General features: G+C 38.6%; 4 protein-coding genes across 8 annotated transcripts; 2 read left to right on the forward strand and 2 right to left on the reverse strand.

Moving 5' to 3' along the window:
• Nucleotides 1-111: 111 nt before the first annotated feature.
• LOC135947474 (uncharacterized) lies at nucleotides 112-2,910 on the reverse strand. Its single transcript, XM_065496367.1, has 9 exons — nucleotides 2,643-2,910; nucleotides 2,458-2,591; nucleotides 1,444-1,718; nucleotides 1,253-1,389; nucleotides 1,104-1,207; nucleotides 935-1,025; nucleotides 763-879; nucleotides 587-706; nucleotides 112-532 (listed from the first exon to the last, which is right to left on the reverse strand). Exons 1-9 carry the CDS (start codon nucleotides 2,775-2,777, stop codon nucleotides 296-298), a joined length of 1,350 nt encoding a protein of 449 aa, XP_065352439.1. The 5' UTR covers nucleotides 2,778-2,910; the 3' UTR covers nucleotides 112-295.
• Nucleotides 2,911-3,361: 451 nt separating this feature from the next.
• Nucleotides 3,362-15,164, forward strand: Tusp (WD40 superfamily protein Tusp). 2 transcript variants are annotated; one of them, XM_065496364.1, is made up of 16 exons: nucleotides 3,362-3,660; nucleotides 5,405-5,569; nucleotides 5,630-5,812; nucleotides 7,182-7,452; nucleotides 7,507-7,766; nucleotides 7,889-8,122; nucleotides 8,186-8,414; nucleotides 8,961-9,166; nucleotides 9,223-9,315; nucleotides 9,385-9,520; nucleotides 9,905-10,194; nucleotides 10,798-11,235; nucleotides 12,374-12,594; nucleotides 12,784-12,946; nucleotides 13,016-13,195; nucleotides 14,453-15,164. In XM_065496364.1, exons 1-16 carry the CDS (start codon nucleotides 3,565-3,567, stop codon nucleotides 14,567-14,569), a joined length of 3,282 nt encoding a protein of 1,093 aa, XP_065352436.1. In that variant the 5' UTR covers nucleotides 3,362-3,564; the 3' UTR covers nucleotides 14,570-15,164. The 2 variants fall into 2 exon arrangements, with proteins under 2 accessions (XP_065352436.1, XP_065352435.1); XM_065496363.1 differs by having other exon boundaries at nucleotides 3,363-3,660; nucleotides 12,763-12,946.
• Nucleotides 15,165-15,344: 180 nt separating this feature from the next.
• Nucleotides 15,345-19,956, forward strand: Nak (Numb-associated kinase). 2 transcript variants are annotated; one of them, XM_065496365.1, is made up of 12 exons: nucleotides 15,345-15,617; nucleotides 16,014-16,272; nucleotides 16,337-16,582; nucleotides 17,351-17,687; nucleotides 17,746-17,849; nucleotides 17,909-18,052; nucleotides 18,526-18,754; nucleotides 18,847-19,057; nucleotides 19,116-19,363; nucleotides 19,588-19,677; nucleotides 19,736-19,810; nucleotides 19,873-19,956. In XM_065496365.1, exons 2-12 carry the CDS (start codon nucleotides 16,027-16,029, stop codon nucleotides 19,920-19,922), a joined length of 1,980 nt encoding a protein of 659 aa, XP_065352437.1. In that variant the 5' UTR covers nucleotides 15,345-15,617; nucleotides 16,014-16,026; the 3' UTR covers nucleotides 19,923-19,956. The 2 variants fall into 2 exon arrangements, with proteins under 2 accessions (XP_065352437.1, XP_065352438.1); XM_065496366.1 differs by lacking the exon at nucleotides 15,345-15,617 and adding an exon at nucleotides 15,830-15,851.
• An 88-nt stretch (nucleotides 19,957-20,044) lies between these two features.
• Nucleotides 20,045-23,064, reverse strand: LOC135947477 (protein phosphatase methylesterase 1). 3 transcript variants are annotated; one of them, XM_065496371.1, is made up of 8 exons: nucleotides 22,861-23,063; nucleotides 22,658-22,769; nucleotides 22,411-22,597; nucleotides 21,804-22,159; nucleotides 21,150-21,372; nucleotides 20,931-21,099; nucleotides 20,735-20,867; nucleotides 20,045-20,321 (listed from the first exon to the last, which is right to left on the reverse strand). In XM_065496371.1, exons 2-8 carry the CDS (start codon nucleotides 22,723-22,725, stop codon nucleotides 20,303-20,305), a joined length of 1,155 nt encoding a protein of 384 aa, XP_065352443.1. In that variant the 5' UTR covers nucleotides 22,726-22,769; nucleotides 22,861-23,063; the 3' UTR covers nucleotides 20,045-20,302. The 3 variants fall into 3 exon arrangements, with proteins under 3 accessions (XP_065352443.1, XP_065352442.1, XP_065352444.1); XM_065496370.1 differs by having other exon boundaries at nucleotides 22,411-22,769; nucleotides 22,861-23,064; XM_065496372.1 differs by having other exon boundaries at nucleotides 22,658-23,063.
• Between the last annotated feature and the right edge of the window lie 5 nt (nucleotides 23,065-23,069).

Raw genomic sequence — 23,069 nt, forward strand, 5'->3', positions numbered from 1 at the left:
CTGACTGTATTTCTAGGAGGAAACCGTGCAGTTAAGATTATTATATATTATTCAATTCTTGAGACTAAAAACAATTTTTTCTTGAATAGTTAAAACCAGAATGCTACGTCATTTTTTTTCAAGCACTACAGATGCCTAACAAGGAATTCCGCTGTCCAACCACCTCTCACATATAAATGTAAATAAATTTTTTCTACAAATTTCGCTCTTTGCTCTTTCAAATAAAATTTCCCACTGTTTTTAAATTAATATTAGGTTGGTGTGTAATTTCAAAATGTTATGATTAATTAAATTTTTACGAGGGACCGTTTTTCTTAACTTCTACTATCCACTCTGTCAACATTTGGTCCTCTTTGCTGTTGCTTTCCGACGCCTTTTCAAGCGGCTCGTAAATTTGCACAAACAACTTTTCGCCGCAACGTTCGTCAAAGCAGACGAGCTCTTCTATTCGGCGGTGGTCCACCTCGACTGGCGGCGATCTCGCTTTCTTTTTAGGCACTTTTACAAAATAATTTTTGTGCTCAATTGTAATCTGAATAAAAAAAATTATCAATTTTTTACATCTGAAGATAATCTTAAAATGAACCTTTTCCTGCCGTTGCAAGAGAGCCAATTGCGACCTTTTTGCCAGACGCTCGGCCCTTTTCTGCACGCTGTGCATTTTCGCCAAATGTTTCAGTCTGCTCCTTTCCTTGGCAATCCACTCCTGAAAATCCTCATCATTATTGAAACTTTTGCTCTTTCGCTCATGCTGCAATTTACCTTTTCCAATATAACCTGTTCGGTGGCGGAAATTCCTCTCCGCAGATGAAAAATTTCATTGTGCATCGATTGTAGTTTCCGCTCTAAAAGACTTATCATTTGCGTGGGCCGCAGGGTCTTTGAAAAGAAATACATTTTCTTATTATATTTTGCTTTATAAAATATAATATACCTGACAATTGGTGTGCAGGACGTTTTCAAATAAAGAAATGACGGTAACAAGCTCTTCTCTCTCCTCGGCAAAATTTTTCTTCGGGTTTGTGCTTGCAAAATGAGAACAAAATGTATTTTTATATTCGCCAAAAAATATATATAGAACCATTTTGTGTTTTTTGTCTCACCGATAGTCAGCGTTGACTTGCGCGACGAGTTTCAGCGACTCCAGCTTTTCTTTCTGTCCTTCCAACTCTTCAGTGTAGTCTCTCAGCATGGCAAGCGATTTTTCCTAATTTCATCAATTAAATCGTTACCTGTTTAACAGTTTATTCACCCTCTGTGCCTGGAATTCCACTTCCATTCTGCCCAGTTTGCATTTCAACTCGTTGGCGTTTTTGTATCGCATTTGTCCCTCCATCTCGTAATTCTGCATCAGGTTGAAAAACCGTTTTGTATCCAAACTTTGACAGTCTATTTGAACCACGCAATTAATTTAATTTAAAAATAAAATTGAGTATTATTAACCTGGCGTAGTTTGGTCGAGGGAATTTTTCAGTTGCGAATACAAATGGACTGTGTCGCCGGCGGGCAGGCGCGTCAACTGGTTGTGCGGTTGGACCGGAACCCTGGCGCCGTCGTAATTCGGATTTTGCAGCTGACAAATCATCTCCTTGACTTGGAAGTAGAAGAGCCACTTGTTGAGCGTGCTGGTCATCCTGGCCAACGCCTCCAGATACTGCAACTCCAGCAGGGCCACCCTTTTTTCTTTCGAAACTTTGTCGTAAGCCAGTTGCACTCCACTTTAAAAAAGTTTCAGCATTTTAATAAAAAAATCTCATTACTGCAATATTCTAGGTAAATTTTACTTTTTCTTGTAATGCAACTCTCGCCAAATAAAATTTGTTTTAGGGTCGAATTTTTTCTCACATGTAAAAGTAATTTATTACCATTTTTAATTAGTGATTGGAAAATTATTCCTTACATGCAAAAATATATATTTTTGATGGGGTGTGCGTTAGGGGTTGATGAGGGAGGGTTTAATATACGTTTCTGTTTGATTTAAAACAGCTACGTTGCAATTTGCGCTAGAAAAATGAATTAATTCCTTCAAGACAAGGGTGGAGGAGGAATGAATAGGGCCGCGCCCCCTAACGGAACAGCGTTCAAGGCCATTATTTATTGCCATTTTATTTCAAATCAATATAATACATTTCTTTACCTTGTCACAGAACGAATATGTGAGGAAGGGCATAAACTAGAAATAATTTCAAGAGGATTCTGTCTAAAAGAAAAGTGAAATAAACATTTAATTGACCAAAGGTAACGCGCCTAAATATTTAAAGTTAATTAACCAGAATTTCCTAGCCTTGTCATATCAAATTTATTTATTTAAATTTTCAATCAGAGAAGCTTAGAAATATTTTAATTTCAAAAATCTCAATTGCATTCAAATAAATTAAGAATTTATTCGTCTAAAGAAGAATAAACTTGTTGAATTTATTATTTTAAAGAAGAATAAACTTGCTGCTGTAGAATTACCTGTCCAGTTGTTCTGTTGCAGGTTTTTGAAATTTCTGCACGAAAATTGTGGGCAAAACATTTTTTATAATGTGTTCGATGCACGCAGCAACGTCTGGTGCGGACAGTTCGTAGTCCTTTTCGACTTTCAAAACCTAACGAATAATTTTTTTAAACCGTGCAAAACCTAGTAAATTTTAACAAACCCGACACAGGGAAGTCCAGACTTGCTCGTTGATGTAGTCACTCCGCTTCAGCTTCCGTTCGTGCTTTTGCCTGGTTTTGAAAAGCGAGAAAAATTGGTCCCGGAAAAACTCGCCGATCTGCTGGTTTTGCTGCATCACGATTCTTCGTGAGTAATTTTTCGCGCGTGAAATGCAATTAAAACTTCTTTACAGCGTACATTTTCCTTCGCAATTTGTCCTCATAACCCGTTCCTATGGAAACGGAATTAAACACGTAAGCTCGTCTCATATTGCGTGCTTTTTATTAATATGTATATGATTTCAAAGAAAAACGCTGCTCACACTCAGGGTCGTTTGAATTTTCATTTCAATGAATAAAATGCGTGGTTTATTTAACCGATATTCAGAGGGGTTGAAATTTTGAGGACTTTTGGTCGTGCCAATAAAACGTGGGCAACGCATGCGCCACGTGCGCTGCTCGGTAATTGCTTTGCGCCACCCCAATTCCCCTTTTGAGAAAAATACATTATGTTTTAAAAACAAAAAATCATACTGTAGGCTTTCTTCCCCATTTAAAAGACAGTGGAATTTAATTTTAATTATTTTTAAGTTTTATTTTCAAATTAAATAAATTGGTTTAAAATTTTGTGCAAATTTTTTTGAGGAGATTTCGAAATGCCGTGTTTTTGGCAGGGCGTGTTTGTCGGTGGCGGCGGCGGCGGCGCTTTTGGCAAGAGCGCGTTCATGGTCTAGGTCCTGCTTGCTTTCCTCGGGAAATAACGGCGGTATTGATTTTCCGTCGAGGAGGTGTGAGCGAGTGAGCGAGCGAGGCAGCCAGCCGCCAGCTTGGTCGCTCTCTGCTGCTGCTGCTGGATATGTTTTCACAAATAGGTTAGCGCCAGCCAGTTGGGTGTTGTTGCTCTTCGAGATGAGCTAAGCCAACATGCATCTGCACTTCGAGAGGAACCTGAACGCCAAGTGCGACTGCTCCATCCTGTCCCTGACGTGGATGGGAAAAGTACCTGATGAGCTGCCGGAGGTACGCCTTTTTGCTTTTTACTGCGTAGCCAGGTGCTTAACACGATTTACAATGTGATCCACTAAGAGAGGCAACGGTCGATATATTTTTAATTCCGCACTGACTCGAAACGAGGGCAATATTTGGTATGTAATTGGCTCTGGCGAAATGGAGCGTTGCATCATTCGCCACTGTTGCTGTTGCACCACATTCAATTAATTTAAGTACTTGAGGGTTTTAGTACAATTTCTTTTGTTTATTTGTTCTAGTTCAGACGTTAAAGATAGAAATATTTCATCTGGAAAATTACCAGAGCTGTAAACATATTTAAAATTTAATAAAACTGAACTGATAAAGGTGCTAGCAGAAAAATGTGCAAATATTTTTATTTCGAAAGGGATTTGACTCTCAAAATTTCTGGGTTTCGTTACTTTTAAGTTACTGTGCATGGAAATGTTGTAATTTTTTTTGTAGTTATTAAGTCGGACTTTTTTAAACGGAAGGACAACAATTTCTGACATTTAAAATTTACTCTTTTCTCATTTTTGAATGCAAATAAGATCATACCTATCAATGTACTTTCTAGTTTTCTGAATTATTACTTTTTATTTTGAAACGTTCGGATTTTAAGAAATTTTTACGATTTTTTTTGTTTCTTACAAATTTAAAAAATTGTGCAACAACAATGAAACGCAGAAATAAAAATTAAATTTGATTTTTCGTTAAATAGGAAACCACTTCTGTTTTTATTTATTTGAATAATTTTTGTTGCAGTTTTTAGCAAAAAAAACAGCTAAAAACTGGGTCAAATTCTTCACTCTAATTAATTAATTTAAAGCATAAAATGGGATGAAAAAATTAATAAATATTTAATTTTTTAAGGCTTGAAATTCAACTAATCGTGCTCGTTTCAAGTAACAAGCAACAGAAAAATAATTGAAAAAAAACCTAAACTAAACGTTGGCTCACGTTGTTGAGCGCTCGCTTTGCGTGCAATTGCTTCGTGAGAATCCGAGCGGTGTTTGGGGTCAATTGCGGGCTGGTTTGCGCCTACATTTTGATTCTCCTGCATTACAATGACGAGTCCATTTGAATTTGGGAGGATTGCGATGGCTTTCCGACTAGCTACTTTCTGGCTTTCTCCTTTCCAGCATGCGTGAATTAATTTTATGGAACATATTTTGTCACATTTATCGCTCCCTCACAATCATATAATTGAAATATTCAAATTGGGAACCAAAAAATAGTCTTATTAGGGGTTATCACGGCTTCACCATCTTCGTGTCAAAATTTGTGTTTTAAGGTAAAAATCTATTGGTTTATGACTAGCTTTTCTACAAAATTCGGAATTTCAGCCTAATTTAAAGTAAAAAAATTATGCGTTCCTTGATCTAATTTATTTTGAATTAATGCAAAATAAAACAAACCTCGCATTCCTTCTCTATTCTACTAAAAATTCCAGTTAAAAATGCACGGTTTATTCATATTATTTCACATTTTTCGAGGCAAAAGCTTGGCAAATATTTTTTTAAGGCAGGCGTTGCTAAAAAATTCGTGATTTTCGACCTAAACAAATATAATTTAAACCAGGAAATTGATGCGGTTCTGACCCATTTTGCCTTGGTGTAATTTATTTTGAATTAATGCATTTCGACACGTTGATCAAGTCTAAGTTATTCCAATGTTTATTCATGAGTTTATTACTACGGTTGGCAGTATTAATAATGAGGGCGCATGTTGTGTGTTGTGTGTGTGTGACATGCAGGATGAAGGTTGGAAGCTGAGCAGGACAAATTACTACCAAGAAGGCTGGCTGGCGGCGGGCAACGTGCGGGGCATTGTCGGCGTCACCTTCACCACTTCGCACTGGCGCAAAAATTCAGAGTTTCCCCTGAGAACCAACTACAACCTTCGAGGACACCGCTCAGAGGTCGGTTGCGTTATTTTTATTTCCAAATTAAAATTAAGCAATGTACAAAAAAAATTGCAGATAATTCTAGTGAAATGGAACGAGCCGTACCAAAAACTGGCGTCGTGCGACAGTTCTGGAATTATTTTCGTGTGGATCAAGTACGACGGCCGCTGGAGCATAGAACTAATCAACGATCGCAACACCCCAGTCACTCACTTCTCATGGTCGCACGACGGCCGCATGGCCCTCATTTGTTATCAGGTTCGCGCAATTCCATTTCAGCTTTATGCAACCCGCGCAATCCACGTAACAAACCGGTTGCATAACCCCCGATCGGCGGCCGCCTTTGTTTCGAAAAATAATCAGCACAAAAATGAACACAACGATTGCTGAATCAGTTTTTGCTCTCAATGTGTGCCACAAAAGAGTGATTCCTTTCAGAAAAACGTTCAGGAAATCAGTCTGGTCTTTGTTACAAAAACACTTGGATTCTTGGATCAGGTTTTAGCTCTGCAGCTCTCTCGGAAACAAATGTTTTTGAGCTAAAGCAACACCGTCCATTTGTTGAGGCAACAATAAAAAATAATTTTTAAATGATCCAGTGCTGGTTAGTTTCAAAAGAGTGTAACAGTTAATTGCAGGCTGTGCAATATAGAATTAGCAGACAAATGTAATTTATGAAAATGATTTATTTATTCATTATTTTGTAAACACCATGTTAATAATTGCCAGAAAGATTGGGACGCGTATTTCCACAAAAAATAGCCTTTTGTTAACGAAATAATGAATAAATAAATCATTTTCATAATTTACATTTCTCTGCTAATTGTATATTCCACAATCTACAATTAATTGTTACAAGAGAGACAAAAATAAACAGTTTTTAACTGTTAATTGTTTTAGTATAGTTATTTTTAAATTCTATTTAATTTAATTTGATTTCAACGTCAAATTGAATTGTTTCACAAAATAAATTTGAAATATTTGTTCGTTTTTATATCTTTAAGTTTGAGAGTTTAGTCTCGTTTGTTCTATATTTTTGTAACCTTTCATAGATAATTTTATCACAATCAGCAATTTTTATTCTTGGACGTTCTCGTAGAAAATCCCTGGAGAGGAAACTTAGAGTATTAATTATACGTTTTAGTTTTAACGAACTGATTAAAAGCGCTCAATGCTTCACAATTTAAGAGAAATAACCAGTTTTTAAATTTTAAAACTTGGTAAAAAGAAAATTAAAGAGCACGCGGCTACTGATAAATTGCCCCAAAATGATTTACAAGGAGTCGAATTAAATTTTTATATTTTCTTATTTTAAATTGACTTATAAGATTGCACAAAAATTTGTATCAACAGGTAAATAGGAAAGATACAGCAAAATGTTTTTATAAATAAAATTTCTAAAAATGTCAAGGCCTTGAACATATTCTGAAATATCATATTTTTAGAATATAGAACGACCCATCGTATTAAATATTGTCTACGATACCTTAAGTTCAATTTAAATAAAAAAAAAATCCTTCACACCTCCGTAAAATGATAAAAAAATACTTTATCATCAGCAACAGTTTCTGCTTTTTTCCAATAATTACGATTACTCAAAATAAATTTTGGACTGCGTCTTGATCAGGACGGATTCGTGCTGGTGGGGTCTGTGGCCGGGCAGCGCTACTGGTCGTCCATGCTGAGCCTGGAGTCGACCATCACGTGCGGCCTGTGGACGCCGGACGACCAGCAAGTGTACTTCGGCACCACGTCGGGCCGTCTGATCGTGATGGACGTGCACGGCGCCATGGTGTCGCAAATTCAGCTGTGCCAAGACTTCGGGCCGATCGTCTCCATGGCCTGGAGCTGCGAAAAGTTTAAGATGGAGGAAAATGAATCTGACACTACTAGTCCATGTAAATAAATTCCTTAAAATCAATTTATTAAACTGATTTTTTTCTCATTCTCAGATCACAACCGGGGTTTCGTGCTGGCGGTTTGCTTCAAGAACGGCAACATTTTGCTGATGAAGAGCTTCGACGACGTGTCTCCGATCCAGCTGCAGACCGGACTGCTCGGCGTGTGCATCGAGTGGAGCAACTCGAGGCAACTGCTGGCGGTGGCGGGCACCAAAGCATCGACCGTGCCTTCCGACAGCCAGACGAACGTGCTCCAGTTCTACTCCGACAACGGAGTGCTGATCCACTCGACGGCCATTCCGTACAGGCAGGTAATGCGTAAAACGTGCCCAAGACGCGATTTATTTCTTCAGATTTTTCCTAAGCTAAAAACGATAAAATTCAATTAAATGCTTCTGACTTTTATTCTGACGAAATTCTTGACGATTTCCAGTCCAACGTGACCGCCCTGACTTGGGGCCACAACGACAAGCGCCTTTTTATCGCCACGGGGTGCCAGATGCACATCGCCTGGGTGTCGACGAGAATTGCCAGCCTGCAAATGCTCAGCGGTTTGAAAACGCACATGCAGCTGAAGTCCGAGAGCCAGGTGCCGGCTCTGCCCCTTCCGCCCAGAATTCGAGTTTTTCTGTCGAACCTGTTTGCTCAGACTATCAGAGTTAGTGAGGTGTGTGCGATCGGAAATCGAGGCTTGCAATTCGGTTTAATTTTTACATTTGAATATGCGCAGTGCTACCTGCCAGAAATCAATCAGATGCGCCAGTTCGTCAGCAGACCGCCGAGTAAAAACTTCCGGCTGTACTGCACCATGATCAGACACGACGAAGACACCAATCTGACTGCTGGAACCTGCTATACTTTGTACTTGGAATTTTTAGGAGGACTAGTCCCTCTGCTCAAGGGCAAGAGGACCAGCAAAATCAAACCAGAATTTGTGATATTTGACCCTCAAGTGGAAGGTTCGCAGTTTTTAATTTCCTCGTGGGGAAATTTTCATCCGTTTTCGGCTTTGAAGCGATTCCCATGTAAAATTCCGTTAAGATTTTTAACTTTCAGAGCTGTGGAACTTGCTAACTCAGTTGAATTGAAAATTTCCCTCTTTTGAAATGCTATTAAAACACCATAATCACTCTCGCCCTTGGTTATTAGCGCGAATTTTAATTATTGTGGACGAAAGGCTGGGTTTTCAGCTGTAACTTTGCGAAAAGATGTGCAAAAATTTCATCCCTTTTTAATATAAATAAGTCTTTCAACGAGAATATATTTTTCTTAAAAAAAAAAACTAAATGAATGCAATCGTTTCTTATTGTAGAGGGGGTGACATACGAGAAGGGATGAATTCCTTCCAACATCAAAATCTGATATTATTTAATGTCCAAAAAATGTTTTCAATTTTTCGCACAACTTTGGAATTCGCAAGCACCCCCACATTAATAACCAAGGGCTAGACCAGCACTTCTTGATCACAAAATTAATATTTTTATCTTTTTTTTTAACTTCGGCAGAGACGGAATTGTTAGACGTGACAAAGCTGCGCTTGAATGACGTGTCTCCAAACGGCCGGTTGACGTCCGACTCGTCCGACTCGGACATGGACGACGGTTGTGCCAGTCCGCGGGTCCAAATGAGACAAAGGCGGTGCCGGCGGGCGCACGAGAAACGGGACCTCGTAGAAATCGATGATCTGACTTATGTAGATATTTTACCAGAGGTCGGTGCTGTTTTCTATTCATCGCAATTTTCGCTGAGCTGTGACAATAATTTTAGTACGCCAGGCTGGTACAAGTGACGTCCAACATTTGGGGAACGAAATTCAAAGTGCACGGCCTGGCAAAGTCGTTGCCCGAGAACCTGGGACACGTGAGTGCACACTATTCTTTGTTCGCCATTACCGTGTGTGCTTGATTGTATTTTCGCTTCGTTCAAAAGATAACCTACAAAACGTCGTTGCTGCATCTGCAACCGAGGCAAATGACGCTGGTAATGACTGAGCTCGGTGATGACGTTGTTCTCGGACCCGACCCAAATTTCAACCCTCATCTCTTTTCTGAGGATGAGGACGAAGGTATGCAATAGGTTTAAAACAATTTTGTTATTGATAAATAAATTTAAATAGAGTTGATAACCTCATTACGAAGGTAACGGACTTGCACAGAATATAATTTTGTACTTTTTTCATTAAAATGCAATCTTACTTCACCTGAATGTAAGTTAAATCTGTATTATTATTTATTTTTTACAACAAAATAACACAAAATCAATCTTAAAATTAATATGAATTAGTAAAAATCAAAATGTCAAGTAGTTATTTCCTAGTAAAGCATTATTTTCTGTTGTAAATTTCATCGATTTTGTCCTCCGACTGTTTTTTCAGTTTAAAATTGGAATTAAAACACCATAAAAAGTTTATTATTGATCTTAAATTGTCGTTTGTGTGTAATATTATTAGCGGCGAGCGAAGTGGATCAACGGAGCCTCCCGCTGACGGACCTGGCCCTGCCGATCGCGCCGATGACGCCGCGTCCGGCCGGCGAGTCGCGGCGCCTGCAGCAGCAGTCGTCGCGCAGCTCGCGGCCCAGCACCAAGGCGACCGAGAATTCCGCCAGCCTGCAGCGGGCACCCAGTTCGCTGCCACCCCTGTGCGGGGGTGAGCCCCAAACGCCCAAGCACACCGTCGCGCCGCGCGAAGACCTGCCCTCCGAGCCCAGCACCAGCATGCGGGTCAAGTCGTCCATCAAGGTTAATTCAACAAAAAAATATTTAGACAAAAAGGGAATTTAAAAATTACTTTAAATTAAAGAAACTCACTTCGACAGGAAGATTTTTGGAAGAAAATAATTTTGCTTCTAGAAGGAATAACAACCAGTCTGATTTATTCATCATTAACAAACCCACACAGACTTTTCTGGGCTATTTTTTTAAATTCGTAAAATTCTAATTATATAATAAAATTATATTATTTTTAGGTAGTTTTTTTTAAGAATTTGTCCACCAAAAAAATTAAAACAAAATTTAAGAAATGGTAACTGCAAAAATCTTGAATTGATTTTTTTTTCAAAATTCCAAAAATAGAGAAAGAAGTTACCTCAATTGATTATTAATTTAATATTTGGATGGAACGGATACAATTTATTTCTGGCCCTTCGATATTATCTCTTTTAAAATAACGCATATAGTTGTAACAATTTAATTTTTAATTAAAAATAAAGATGTCAAAATTATACGCATTACAAAAATCTGTAGGAACGAATAAAAAATTTCTTCCGGCTGAAAATTAATTTTGAAAGTGGGAAACTTTATAAATAATATCAGTAATTTTGTAAAAAAAAATAATATTTTCAGGTGGCAAGCCAATTGGACGAGGCAAAGGAGCAGAGCCGGACGAAGCGTCGGGAGAAGCAGGCGTGCAGCCACAAGCAGGCGGTGTCGTCGCTGTGCAAGGAGGAGGAGGCGGCAGCGGCGGCGGCTGTGGCGGCGGGGGCAGTGACGGCCCCCGGGCGCGGCCCCACGGTGGTCAATCCGTCCACGTACAGCATCCTGCTGGATCCAATGGTGCGCTCGTGCAGCGTCGGCTACCTCGACCTGGTCGACCTGACGCTCAACTCGCACGGCCCGCTCGGCGACCCCGCCGACGCGCCCCCCAAGCGGCTCGTGTTGGTGCACAAGAAGGAGCAGCCGAAACCGAAACTCAGCAACTGCGGCAAGAGCAAGAGCTTTGACTCCAGCGAAATCTTCCCCTCGGCAGAAAGAAAGAAGCAGGCTCGCGGAAACGCCAACATGGTTAGGCGCTTTTCAATTTTCAAAATTATATATGAGGAGATATTTTATTTGTTCGATATTTTGAACTAAATTTGAGAATTTTATTTTATTTAATTTTACATTTTGTAAACAAAGATAAAAACGCAGCCTAATCTTTTTTGCAATTTTTTAGGTGGGAATAATTTTTATAAAACTTTGAGAACGCAATATCTCACCCCCTTCCGGTCCAATTTAAAAAATAAAATGTGCTTTGGATTCCTCTCATGGAGGCCAATTGAATGGACACTAATTCTCTAATTCTAAGGTTAAAAGCTTATTCAAATATTTTTTGTTTTTCGTAACTTTAAAAAAATTAAATTTAAAAAAATTAAATTTTTGAAATCCCGAAAATCCCCTCATAATTAGTCCTAAGGAACGTGTGAACTTGTGTGAAAATTTCAGAATATACATATTTTTCCTTTTTGAGAAATGTCAATTTGAAAATGAAATAAAAATCGATTTTTGGAAATATTCGCATTTCCAATTATCAGCTTTAAATGGTAAGAATTGCAAAAACTACACACCGTTAGACTCATCTCGGCCTCTTAAATTTAACTGCAGGGTTTAGGGGGTGCGAACCCCACCCCTTTCAAATTCCTAATTAAATTTTAACAGCGAAATAACCATTACAACTCAATTATCCCTGAAAAGTTAATCTTAAACCGTCCAAAATCCACAAAAAACTCGTCTAGACACACCCTTATGAACTGAAGGGGTTAAAGGGGTATATAAACTTTTAGGGATACGTTTGAATTTTGTTAAAAAAATTCAGGGTTTATAATTTTATTTTGTAAGCCCTAAAAATTCAATTACAATTTTTATATCATCACACTTTTTGATTTAAAATTTTTTGCTTTTTGTAATTTATTTTTCATAATATTCTTAAATAAATATTCAACAGTTTTTATTCCAAACATTACTTTAAGAAAAAAATGTTTGCAAAGATATATAAAATTAAATGTAGCTATCTAAATTAAATTTTTGCAATCAGGTGAATTTTTACGCAGTTTTTAAAGTGTTTTTAATATAACAAAAATTTGTTGATTTTTTTTAAATTAGAGAGCGTTATAATTCAAACTTTAGTGTTCTGTAAATTACATAAACTCTTCTTTGTTTGCAGACTTTCCAGAAATCGCAGGTGACGCGGAAGCCGGTGCAGAAGAAGGAAGTGGAGCAAACGGAAAATAAAGACTTAAAGGCCGAGGACCATGTTTTTGTGAACCAAAACGACGGACTGGCGAGCAGCGCGACCGAACACAATAATCACACGTCGCGACTGCCGCACAGTTCGCCGGCCAGTCCAGCCTTAGGAAAGAAGAAAAGGAACCAGTCTCCCCTGAGGTGCGTTTAAAACCATTCTTATACGCAGCTAAAACAAAAAACAACTTCGCACACACGCTTAAAACGCTGAGCATGGCCAGCAAAACTTTATTATTACATTTATTTGCACTTTACGCGAGCACAATGGTTTTATTAACACTTTCTCTTTCTTCTCTTGGCTTGTTTTAGAAGCTTTGCTTTGGATTGCAGGAGACACCTTCTCAACTCACCCTTGTTGTCAAGGCGTGTGTGGAAAAACCGCAACACAAATGAAAGTTCCGACGACGAAGTTGCGTGTCCTAACGAGGAAGTGATAAACGGGCGCAACTTTCGAGATCTCGAAACCTTTCAGAAAGCGCAGTTAAGACAAAAGGTCCGAAATTCCTTTTTTTTCAAAGCAAAAAACTTATATATATATATATTACTTTTCATTTGTGAATAGTTAAGAAAAGGAAAAAACGACCCTCCCTCCGTACCTGCTGCTGCGAGGCACAGGGAATTTGTGATGCATAACAAGGCCCCCATGTGGAACGAGAACAGCCAGGTTTATCAGCTCGACTTTGGCGGCCGCGTCACGCAGGAGTCGGCCAAAAACTTTCAGATTGAATTCCGAGGAAAGCAGGTACGGCTCCAAAAACTCGAGTTTATTCACCATGCTCTACATTTTTCTAATTCAACCAGTGACAAAAGGGGCTATTTTTTCGAAAAATTTAAAATGGTTTCAGCTTTTTTAAAGAGGAATGATACTGGAAAAGCCTGGAAAATGCTTGTTGCCAGTGCAAAAACTCATCCCTTATGATTAAGTTAAAACCCAAATTGACCTAAGAAGCACTCTGTAATATTCTGAGAAAGTTGGCTGGAAAGTTGCCGTGCTTTTCAAATGGTAATAGCTGTCTCCTTACTTGAAATCCGATTTAATTTCAAAACCAAGAGTTTCCCAAATAAGTGGCATACACCGTCAGACAGATCTCGACGAGAGGAATCGGAATATGCCAAGAAAATATGTTCAAGCACTGTAAATTTTGGAGAAAATTGGCAAAATTTGAATTTTTATTGTAGGAAGGTCCTTTTTTTATTACTGCAAATTGTTGAACAAATTGTTTATCGCTCAATTGTTTAAGGCATCCAACAATTTAAATAATTTTCAATTGTTGCCCAGTATCATTCCACTTTAACAGTGTGAGCAGGGCGCTTTAATCCATGAAATTCGGCCTTTGATTTGAAGGTTTAAAGAGAGACTGTGATTTTAAGACCAAAAATAAATTTTAATTGCTGTGGTTGAAAAAAATAACCATTTTTTTCGGAAAATCTACATTTTTGTCGAAAGTTTCTATTTTATCGAAGTTGAATAATGTTATTAAAGATTATGTTTTTGCTTAACAAATGATGTCTTAAATATTTTCTGAGCCAATTTTATTCATTTATTTTGTTTTTATGAATAATACGATTAAAAGAGGTCAAGAGTGTTTGTTTTATTATAAAGTACAAATATTGCGTTGTATTATTTATTGTTCTCTGACTAACAATTAAATTAATATATAATATGTTTGAAATTGAAGCCACATCTTGCATTGAAACCATGAATATTTTTATATTTGCTTTCTCAACAATAAAATTCAACCTGAAATTTAAATATATTGACAACTTTGTTCTAATCTCTATGAATTTTAAAATGAAATATATATATAGAATCAGAAATTATTTGGGAATTTTCCTCTAAAATAAACTACAAGTTACAAGACAGCAATTTTTTAAATTAAAAAAAAACAAGCTCAATCTTCTCAGGCATAAAATTCCAGGAAAAAAGCAAAAATACCCCATTAAACTGAATATTCTGGTCACTACGAGTTATTTTTAATGATATATTCTCGTTTTGCAGGTTATGCAGTTCGGCCGAATTGACGGAAATGCTTACACGCTTGATTTCCAATATCCTTTCTCAGCCCTCCAAGCTTTTGCAGTTGCACTCGCCAATGTTACTCAACGTCTGAAGTAAACTCTAATATTGACTACACACTCACACGCAATCTGATGGTTTTTACACGATTTTTGATCAAGAAGTGAATTAAGTGAAAGCAGAGCTGCGCGCGCGCGTGGCAGAAAAGTTGGAAATACATATGTTTTGATCGTGTGATTTTAAATGGTTCGTGGGTTATCTCGTTGTTATCATCGTTGAGTTGCAAGTTGAATTAAATTACAGCAGAGCAGTTAAGTTTGAATAAAAACACTGTTGATTGTCCATATTACATTTTGAAAAAACTGCGATATCTGTATAATTATTATTTGATTAATTTTTAAGTGGCAAAACATTGTACGCTATAACTAAGAAGTCGGAGTCTGTCAATTTTGCCTGCCTATAACGGGATATATATATTGTACACATTTTTGGTCCTTATTGGGAGCTACGCTATCGCATGGGTATATAAGTTGTGTGCCGATGCCGATGCCGACGACGAGTCGCAAGACAAGTGTTTGTAGCACGAAGAAATTTTTATGTCCGCGCAGGCGACACTGTGTAATTATAGCGATTAAAGTGTAACTTGCCAAACAAATTCTGGACCCAATAAAACTTTTTTGCAGTTTCAAAACAGCATAAACGAGTTTTAAAATGCATTGAGAGAGCCTTGAGTATACAATTCGTGGAAAGTTTCAAAACTCTTCGTAATTTGGCGCTAAAAGCTGCGCATGCGCCTGCATTGAAATTGATGGTCAGAAAATCGATATTATTCGGCCCGTCGCCCGTCGACGTACTACAAATTCGATGGGTTGTACAACTACAACAGTTGGAGTTTAAAAAAAGTGTCACGGAATTATTTCCGTGGGACGTTGCTTTTCGGAAGCGGGACGAGGAGAAAAAGAGAGTTCGGGGGCGTTGGGGGAGATCGCAGCAGTCCGTCGGGGGTGGAGAAGAGCGAGAGATCAACACGGCGGGGAGGAAGGAGACGAGAGGAGAGAAGGAGAAACTGGAGAGCGAAAGGGTGCTCTCGGAAGGACTGCGGAAAAGGGAGCACACCCTCGATTTTCCGTCGATGAACTGCAGAAAGGTGGGGTCAACGGCCAGCGCCACCGCCGAGTAAAAATAATTGCGCATTGCCGCAATTGCGCTGGCAATAATATATTTATAGGCCCGTGTGTGCTGCCTAATTTGCTATTTGCTTCATTCGGGAGTTAATTCTCTTATCTATCTCTCAGTTCATTCTGACAGCCGAGCGGAAAGGAGAGCGGCGCGCGAGTGATAATAAGTGTGGCAACACTATATTTATCATTGCTCCAAAAAAGTAGATCAATTCTTTTCGGGCTCGATTAATTAATTTTGGCACGCCTTTCATTGGCTAAATTCTTTTTGCATTGCTGTCAGTCGATTGAATTTATCGAATTGTGTTGCTCAACACATATGATCGAAAAGTGTGTCAGTCGTGTATTTGCGTTTGCGTTTCCAGAAGCAGCGCTAAAATGAAGAAGCTGTTCTCCAAGTTGGACACCAGGGCGGACGGAGCAGCCAAAGAGCCGCAGTCGTACGTGGGCAAGGTCTTCACGGTGGGCAAACACTCGGTCACGGTCGAGGACGTGCTCGCCGAGGGAGGATTCGCCGTCGTTTTCCTCTGCAAGGGCAGCTCCAACGCCAAATACGCCCTCAAGAGGCTCTACGTCAACAACGACGTCGACCTCAATGTGGCCAAACGCGAGATACAAATCGCCGTAGGTTTCTAATTAATTTAATTAATCATGGATTTCGATTACAAAATAACGATTGAATTTACAGAGCAACCTGAGCGGCCACAAGAATATAATTGGCTTCATCGACTCGAGCATCACACACACGGGGAACGGCGTGTACGAAGTTTTAATGTTGATGCCCTACTGCCGAACACACATACTCCAAATGATGAACCAGCGCCTGCAGTCCGGGTTCAGCGAACTCGAAGTGCTCCAAATCTTCTGTGATGTTGTTGAAGCGATATCAAGACTCCACCACTGCCAGACTCCCATCATCCATAGAGATTTGAAGGTTTGCATATTTATATAAATTGTTTTTTATTGAAAACAATTCAGCCGATAGCAGCAACTTAATTTTTACACAACTGTTTGTCAAAAACAAAATTTACTATTGTTAGTTTAAGCGTTGAATTAGCTAATCATCTCGTTTTTTCCACCGCTTGGCCTTCCTGATTTTTAACAAAGGTTTTCTATCCTTAAACCACAGTCCAGGTGAAGCTAAGATTTAACATAAATGAGAAATAAATTTCTCAAGATGAAAAGAAATTATTGTTTTTCATCCTGAAATTATTACGCTTGGTCTTTTTACTTCAGATATTTTTTTGAAATATAGTTAAATGCTCGGTTAATGGATATTTTTCTTGGCAATATTATTGTTTTAAATTGAATGACTCAAAACACTGAAATTGAAACTCTTTTAATATTGACGTGGGGAATATATTGAGCTCTCATTGAAGAAAACAATGTAATTCAATTTAGTGGAGCTCCAAAAGAATTAAATAATTATTACAGAATATACAATTTGAATTGTGTTTGTAAATCTAAATTTGAAGCCAGCTTCCAGATTTCAATAAATCCTGATTTTTTTAACGATTTTTCAAAGGTTTCCCATAATTTCTTAGATTATTAGAAATTTTCAGGTCAGTCTCTCCATTAATTTTTATCTGAAACCCCTATTGTCAAAAAGAATTCCACATAGATTATTTCATAACAATTTTAATCCTCCGTTATCAAGATTAAGATTAAATTAATTGTTTACACACAACCCATAATTTTTCAGGTGGAAAACATCTTGTTGGATGAGCATAGCAACTTTGTTTTGTGTGATTTTGGCTCGGCAACCGGGAAGGTGCTGAACCCTGTGGTGCACGGAGTGACGGACGTGGAGGAGGAAATAAAAAAATACACGACCCTGTCGTACCGAGCGCCAGAGATGGTGGACCTCTACTCCGGGCAGCCGATCACCACGAAAGCGGACATCTGGGCACTCGGCTGCCTGCTCTACAAGCTGTGCTTTTTCGCTCTGCCCTTTGGCGAGAGCACCCTGGCCATCCAGACCGGCCACTTTACCATTCCAGACAACTCGAGATACTCAAAAGGCCTCCACTGTCTCATAAGTAAGCGCTAAAATTTATTGGTTGTGTGAGTTTTGAGAGTAATTTTGACGTTTTTCAGAGTATATGCTAGAGTCAGATCAGGATAAGAGACCAGATATTTATCAAGTAGCGTATATAGCATTCCTGCTTTTGGGCAAAGACTGCCCTGTGCAAAATCTTAATGTGAGTAGCCCCTCAATCTGGATTATTCTCATTTATTCAAATGAATATTTAATTTGCAGAAAGTAACCCCAGCCGATATTGACAAGCTCCCGTGCCCCGAAAGAGAGTCAGAAGTGAAAAGCGCCTTAGGAAAAATACCAAAGAGTGTGCCAATCCAGCCCATCGTTGAAGGGACCAGCGTCACACCCAGACAAAGACCAAAGGTACTAATTTAGCGCTTAAATAATTTAGTTAAAAAATTTATTATGACAAAAATGTAGTTTTCAGATCAAAATGGTATCAAAGAGTGAAGTTTAGAAAAAAATTGAATTATAATTATTAATTTAAAAGTGAAGACTCTTTGAATTACGTTTTAATTTGTTGTAAATTTAAATAATTACTTATAATTTGACTGGTCCGAGAGGGAAATGGTGCTCCGAAGAAATACACTTGTTTTAAAATCGAAATTTAACGCAGGTTTTGTTGGTTGTGATGATTTTTTAAAGATTGTCTATTTTTACGTCCCGGAAAATGTCCTATTATTTAGATCTCAGCTGGAAAAATAGCTTATAGCTTGGTAAAATGTTTCCTTCTAAGATTTTAATAACTAATATCCTTTTTTACAATTTTGTTTTGGTAACTGTCACCGTAGAAGTAAATAAATTTCAAAAAAGTAAATTAAAAAATCTGCAACCAGGGAGGTCATCAGGTGCAGGTTGGCGCCTTGCCGATTCCTCCTCCGCAGCAGAGTTCGCGGCGGCAGCTGGTGCAGCCGGTGTCGTCGACGGTGCTGTTTCCAGAGCCGGCCGAATTCAACCCACCAGTCGCTCCGAAGGTCGTGCACGCGCCTGCAGAGAGTGCTGCGGACGAGACAAATATGGGCGGCCACCAAAACCAAGCGTTCGAGGATCTCTTTTCTTCGCCAGGTACTTATTACCCTTTTTTCTAGAACAATTGAAATAATTTTGTGTCTTTCCTTATTATTATTTTTATTAAATTTCAATTTATATCTCTATAGAATTCCCAGATCCTTTCAAAGAAGGTGCTGAACACGCAGAGGACGTGACGGGCTTCCCAGTGTTTGCGTCTCCTACGCTAAACATGACTCAGCCTTCGCAGCAGCCAGCCCCGCAAAGCATCACTAAGTGTAACTCTCCACCCCAGTCAGTAAACTTAAACGTATCAAAAGGACATAGGAGAAATGTCAGTGATACCACAACTTTTAACAGGTGAGAAATTGAAATTAATTTTAGGCCAACCGGGATTTTAAATTTAATTTAATTGCAGAGTATTTGAAATGAACCAGTTTGCGACACCATTCGACGCGCCAACCAAAACTTTATCTGGCACTAACTTGCCGGGCGAGCCTTTGCCTGCTGATAACTATTGTGATAATAAGGACGTTGTAGGCTCCACTCAGAGTTTGAATTCTGGTAGCACCTTGCTGACAGCTTCAGTGGCCGGATGGAATCCCTTTGGAACTTCACCCTTTTCTCCTATGTCGAGTGGCGATTTTGACCCGATGGGCTCAGCTGGTTTGTCTTTGTCTCCTCTCTCCGCTGTTTCCGCGAAAGATTAGATTATTTAAATTTTCATTTGAGCTCCACCCTGGATTTTTGGATATCCTGACGCCAGGGTTCGATTTTTCACCTGTTCTGATCTCAGGTCTAAATTATCGTGCAAATTAAAATTGTATAAATCGTTTAACTCTCGTGGAAACACAGCTCGATTATTTATTTGGTCCCTTTTAATATTCCAGGTATTAAAAACATTAGAAGTCAGGAGAGTCTAGTCACAAGCCACGATATACCTGATGACCCGTTTATTTGTGCGCCATTTAGTTTGCCAGGTACGCTTTGGATGTCTTTTTGTTTTTATCATTTGTCTAAATTAAATTTGGTGAACAGAAAAATTTAAGAAGCGAGGTGCATCTTTAGAGGCATCTGATAGTACTAGTTTATCACCAAGCTCAAGCAATGCAGGTGAGTTTATTTTGTTAGAATCAATAATTCTCGAAAGTAGTGTTTGTTCTTTTTTGTTGTAGGACGGCGCCTACTATCTACTTCCAGCTCTACAAGAACTGCTAACCAATAATAAAACTACACGAATAAATGATATATACAATAAATTCCAAAGGTATTCTTCAGTAAAGGCACTTAATACACGATATATAGTTGCTGTGCAACAGAGGCTGAAATAATGAAACTGTTGTTCCGTTTAACCAAATACAGCATAATCAGCTAGCAAAAGCATATTATTCTTTTATTTGTGAGCCTTTGACCAATAATAGCAGTCTTCTCCATACTTACAAGGGGAACATCTTTTAAGATTTCCAGAGTTGATACACAAAGAAGTCTCGGGTACACATTTAATGAAATAACTAATGACTAAAAACGGCTTTTTAAACACGTCGAGCAAATTTTGTGAGAAAGATAAAAACTAGAAGTGATGAATCTCCATATATTCATGTCCTTTTAACACGCCGGGAGGGATCTGCAGAAAATTAAAAATAAAATTGGATCTATAATAATTAATAACGAGGATATGAACAGCTGTTTTAATTCGTGGTAAATTAATTGAATTTATATGTAACCTGTAATCTAGGCTCGTAATATTTTGACTCAACAATTGTATCGTTTTACCCGTTTTACAGAGACTTGAAAATTCTCCCAAAAATATATTAGTTCAATGAAAATTTTAAATAATACTAACCAATTGAAGTTTCATAATATCATTGATTAAAATATTTTAGTTTTTTTTTTAAATTATGTTCAGGGAAAATTAAAAAATACATTTCATTCCTTTGGAGCTGCATGATTTGAATTAAAAAATGTCCCTATATTGTTTAATTGAGCTCAAATTTACCACAAACTAAAATTCAGCATAAAAAATATAAAAAAAATTACCTCTCGAAATTTTCGCATGGTTCGGCAAGTTTGTGTCGGACCAAGAAATTAGAAATAATCGAAGCCACCTTGTCCGGAGAGTCTTCATGGACAGTGTGTCCGCAGTGGGATAGAACTTGCATTTGAAATTTTCCTGAAAGATTAAAATGGTAAATTTTTGGACTAACTCCAAAGATTACACAGCGCTTGCTTTTACCTTGCATCTGACCGACAGTGAGAGCCTTGTCCAGCCTGTCGATTCCCGCCAAGAGCAGCATTTTATCCACTGGAAGTTCGAGGAAAGTTTGCGACAGACCTTGGAACCAGCTGGGCCAGTGTTGTTCAGTCTTTCGCAAATCGATTCGCCACGTGAATCCGTTCTTCTCCTAAAACAAAACGTTTAATTAGATTCAAGAGACAGTATTTTTTGTTTTACCTCTTCCCCCGGAGGAGGCATTTCAGGCTGCTCAGCCGCCTTTTCCTTATCGCCGTCCACCTCGCTTTCTTCCTCCAAAATCTCCGTACAAGCGATGCTGTTCGAGCTTCCAGCTTCGTGGCTTATCATGGTGACGCCAACCTCGCCTGTTTTAATACTCTTCAGCTGCCCTGGAACCGAAACCTTCGCCGACTCGCAATTCCTGATTTGACCGCTGCGCACACTGATAAACAAAAACAAAATTTAGAAAATTAATTAAGCAGGGGTTGCAATTTTTTTTTAATTTGAAAATATCCAATTGAAATACTCTTTTTGAAAAATATCATTTTTTTCTTGAAAATGGTGATTGCAAGGGGCAAATTTCCCCACCACAGAGGTCAGTATATCCCTTTTTCAAAATTTTTACATATTTTCACAAAGTTACAGTAGAAAACGCCAGCCTTTGGTCCACATGTACCACACATGCTAATAAAAGCGTACTAAAAAAGCACGCTAATAACAAAGGTTGAAATTAAATTTAATGCATCTCTAATAATTTTTTTAACAGCAAGTTCTGGTTAATTTATTACCAGAGGGATTTTATTTTTATTAATTATTATTTTTTTCTAATTTGGCAAAATTTTATTATAAAAATGAAGCTTTATGAAGTCCTACCTCCACTCAATTGCGTGTTCAAGAGAGTTGAAAGTGGAAGGCCTGCCTCTGAGGAAGCTCTGCATGGAGGTGAGGGCCTCCATGGCCGTGCCTTCAACCACGTCGATGACGACCACCCCGACCAGATTGGCAATCAGGTCCATGTGAGCGATGTGCACGGCGACCGCTCCCCCCATCGAATGGCCCATCAGTAGGACAGGCTCCGGGCGGTCTCGGAAAAGGTGCTCCACCACCTTGCCCACGTCCCTCGCTAGGGTGTCTGCAGAGAGGTCGTCGTCGTTCGAGGTCACCGTCTCACCGTGCCCGCGCAGGTCAATCGCCACCACCTCACAGTGCACCATTCCCGTCACTTCTTGCTGAAATTTCAGATTTGTTAAAATATCTCAATTATTGCGATTATCACATAAGAATTAAAATAAACATTTTTCTTAATGGTTCAGCTCTGCGCAGAAATTGCAATTTCCCTTTCCAGATAATTTAATTTAAATTTCATGTTTAGAATATGAGATTGATTTTTTTTAAAACTAAATATAAAGTGATTAAATTCATATTCAAATAAAATTTAGGTGCACGGTAAAAAGAGTTAAATTAAAAATTCCATGCGTACTGCGAATAGAGACCAGGTGAGGGCTGAAAAGCCACCGCCATGAAGCAGACACAAAATCGGGTTGCCCTCCTCGCCAGCCGTGTAGGCGCAGAAAGTGTCCGTCTCGGACACCACGACAGAATGCTTTTCCTTGAAGTACAGGTCCCAAGTAGTGGGAGTGTAATCTCGAGACTTTCGGCTTGTCATTCTAAAAACGTTTTCAATTTTATTGTAATAATCTACGCATAAATCAATTTGTGATACTAGCCTGTTTGGATAAGAGAGACCAGTTGGAGGTAGCCTGGATTTAAGTATGGATTTTTGCAAAGATGACATCACACGACACTTGAGGGTTGCTTCTTCTTCAGCAATCGGACCACCTTAATTACACATATAAATGATGTGTGAGCAGAAAAATAGCTCGAGAAGTCATTTTGTTTGATAGGAAATTAAGACGCCTGTTTCACTAACCAAAAATCTTAGCTGCAATCGATCACAATTATGTATCCTGTGAGATTTTTGTTTATTAAAATGAGTATGTATATCTTCGTGACACTTATTTAACAGATAGGGTGCTCTGGACTCGCACTAATCCGGCAGGGGTTCCTATTCTTTCCCGTCAACAGTCAAGTTCAATGCCCTTGACTTTGTTTTGTTTTCGTGTTTTTCTTGTCTTCCTT

The sequence above is a fragment of the Cloeon dipterum genome, chromosome X, assembly GCF_949628265.1.
Source record: "Cloeon dipterum chromosome X, ieCloDipt1.1, whole genome shotgun sequence".
In the NCBI taxonomy this organism is placed as follows: domain Eukaryota; kingdom Metazoa; phylum Arthropoda; class Insecta; order Ephemeroptera; family Baetidae; genus Cloeon; species Cloeon dipterum.

Coding starts and splice junctions, on each gene's coding strand:
- LOC135947474 (XM_065496367.1), bottom strand. CDS start 2,777: ATGCAGCAAAACCAGCAGATCGGCGAGTTTTTCCGGGACCAATTTTTC. Junction 1,390..1,443: donor CCTCGACCAAACTACGCCAG/GTTAATAATACT, acceptor TGGTTCAAATAG/ACTGTCAAAGTTTGGATACA. Junction 880..934: donor TCCTGCACACCAATTGTCAG/GTATATTATATT, acceptor TTCTTTTCAAAG/ACCCTGCGGCCCACGCAAAT.
- Tusp (XM_065496363.1), top strand. CDS start 3,565: ATGCATCTGCACTTCGAGAGGAACCTGAACGCCAAGTGCGACTGCTCC. Junction 7,767..7,888: donor CGGCCATTCCGTACAGGCAG/GTAATGCGTAAA, acceptor GACGATTTCCAG/TCCAACGTGACCGCCCTGAC. Junction 8,415..8,960: donor ATTTGACCCTCAAGTGGAAG/GTTCGCAGTTTT, acceptor TAACTTCGGCAG/AGACGGAATTGTTAGACGTG.
- Nak (XM_065496365.1), top strand. CDS start 16,027: ATGAAGAAGCTGTTCTCCAAGTTGGACACCAGGGCGGACGGAGCAGCC. Junction 16,583..17,350: donor TCATCCATAGAGATTTGAAG/GTTTGCATATTT, acceptor ATAATTTTTCAG/GTGGAAAACATCTTGTTGGA. Junction 19,058..19,115: donor GATACCACAACTTTTAACAG/GTGAGAAATTGA, acceptor ATTTAATTGCAG/AGTATTTGAAATGAACCAGT.
- LOC135947477 (XM_065496370.1), bottom strand. CDS start 22,725: ATGTCATCTTTGCAAAAATCCATACTTAAATCCAGGCTACCTCCAACT. Junction 22,160..22,410: donor TCACCTGGTCTCTATTCGCA/GTACGCATGGAA, acceptor CTGAAATTTCAG/CAAGAAGTGACGGGAATGGT. Junction 20,868..20,930: donor CACTGTCGGTCAGATGCAAG/GTAAAAGCAAGC, acceptor TTAATCTTTCAG/GAAAATTTCAAATGCAAGTT.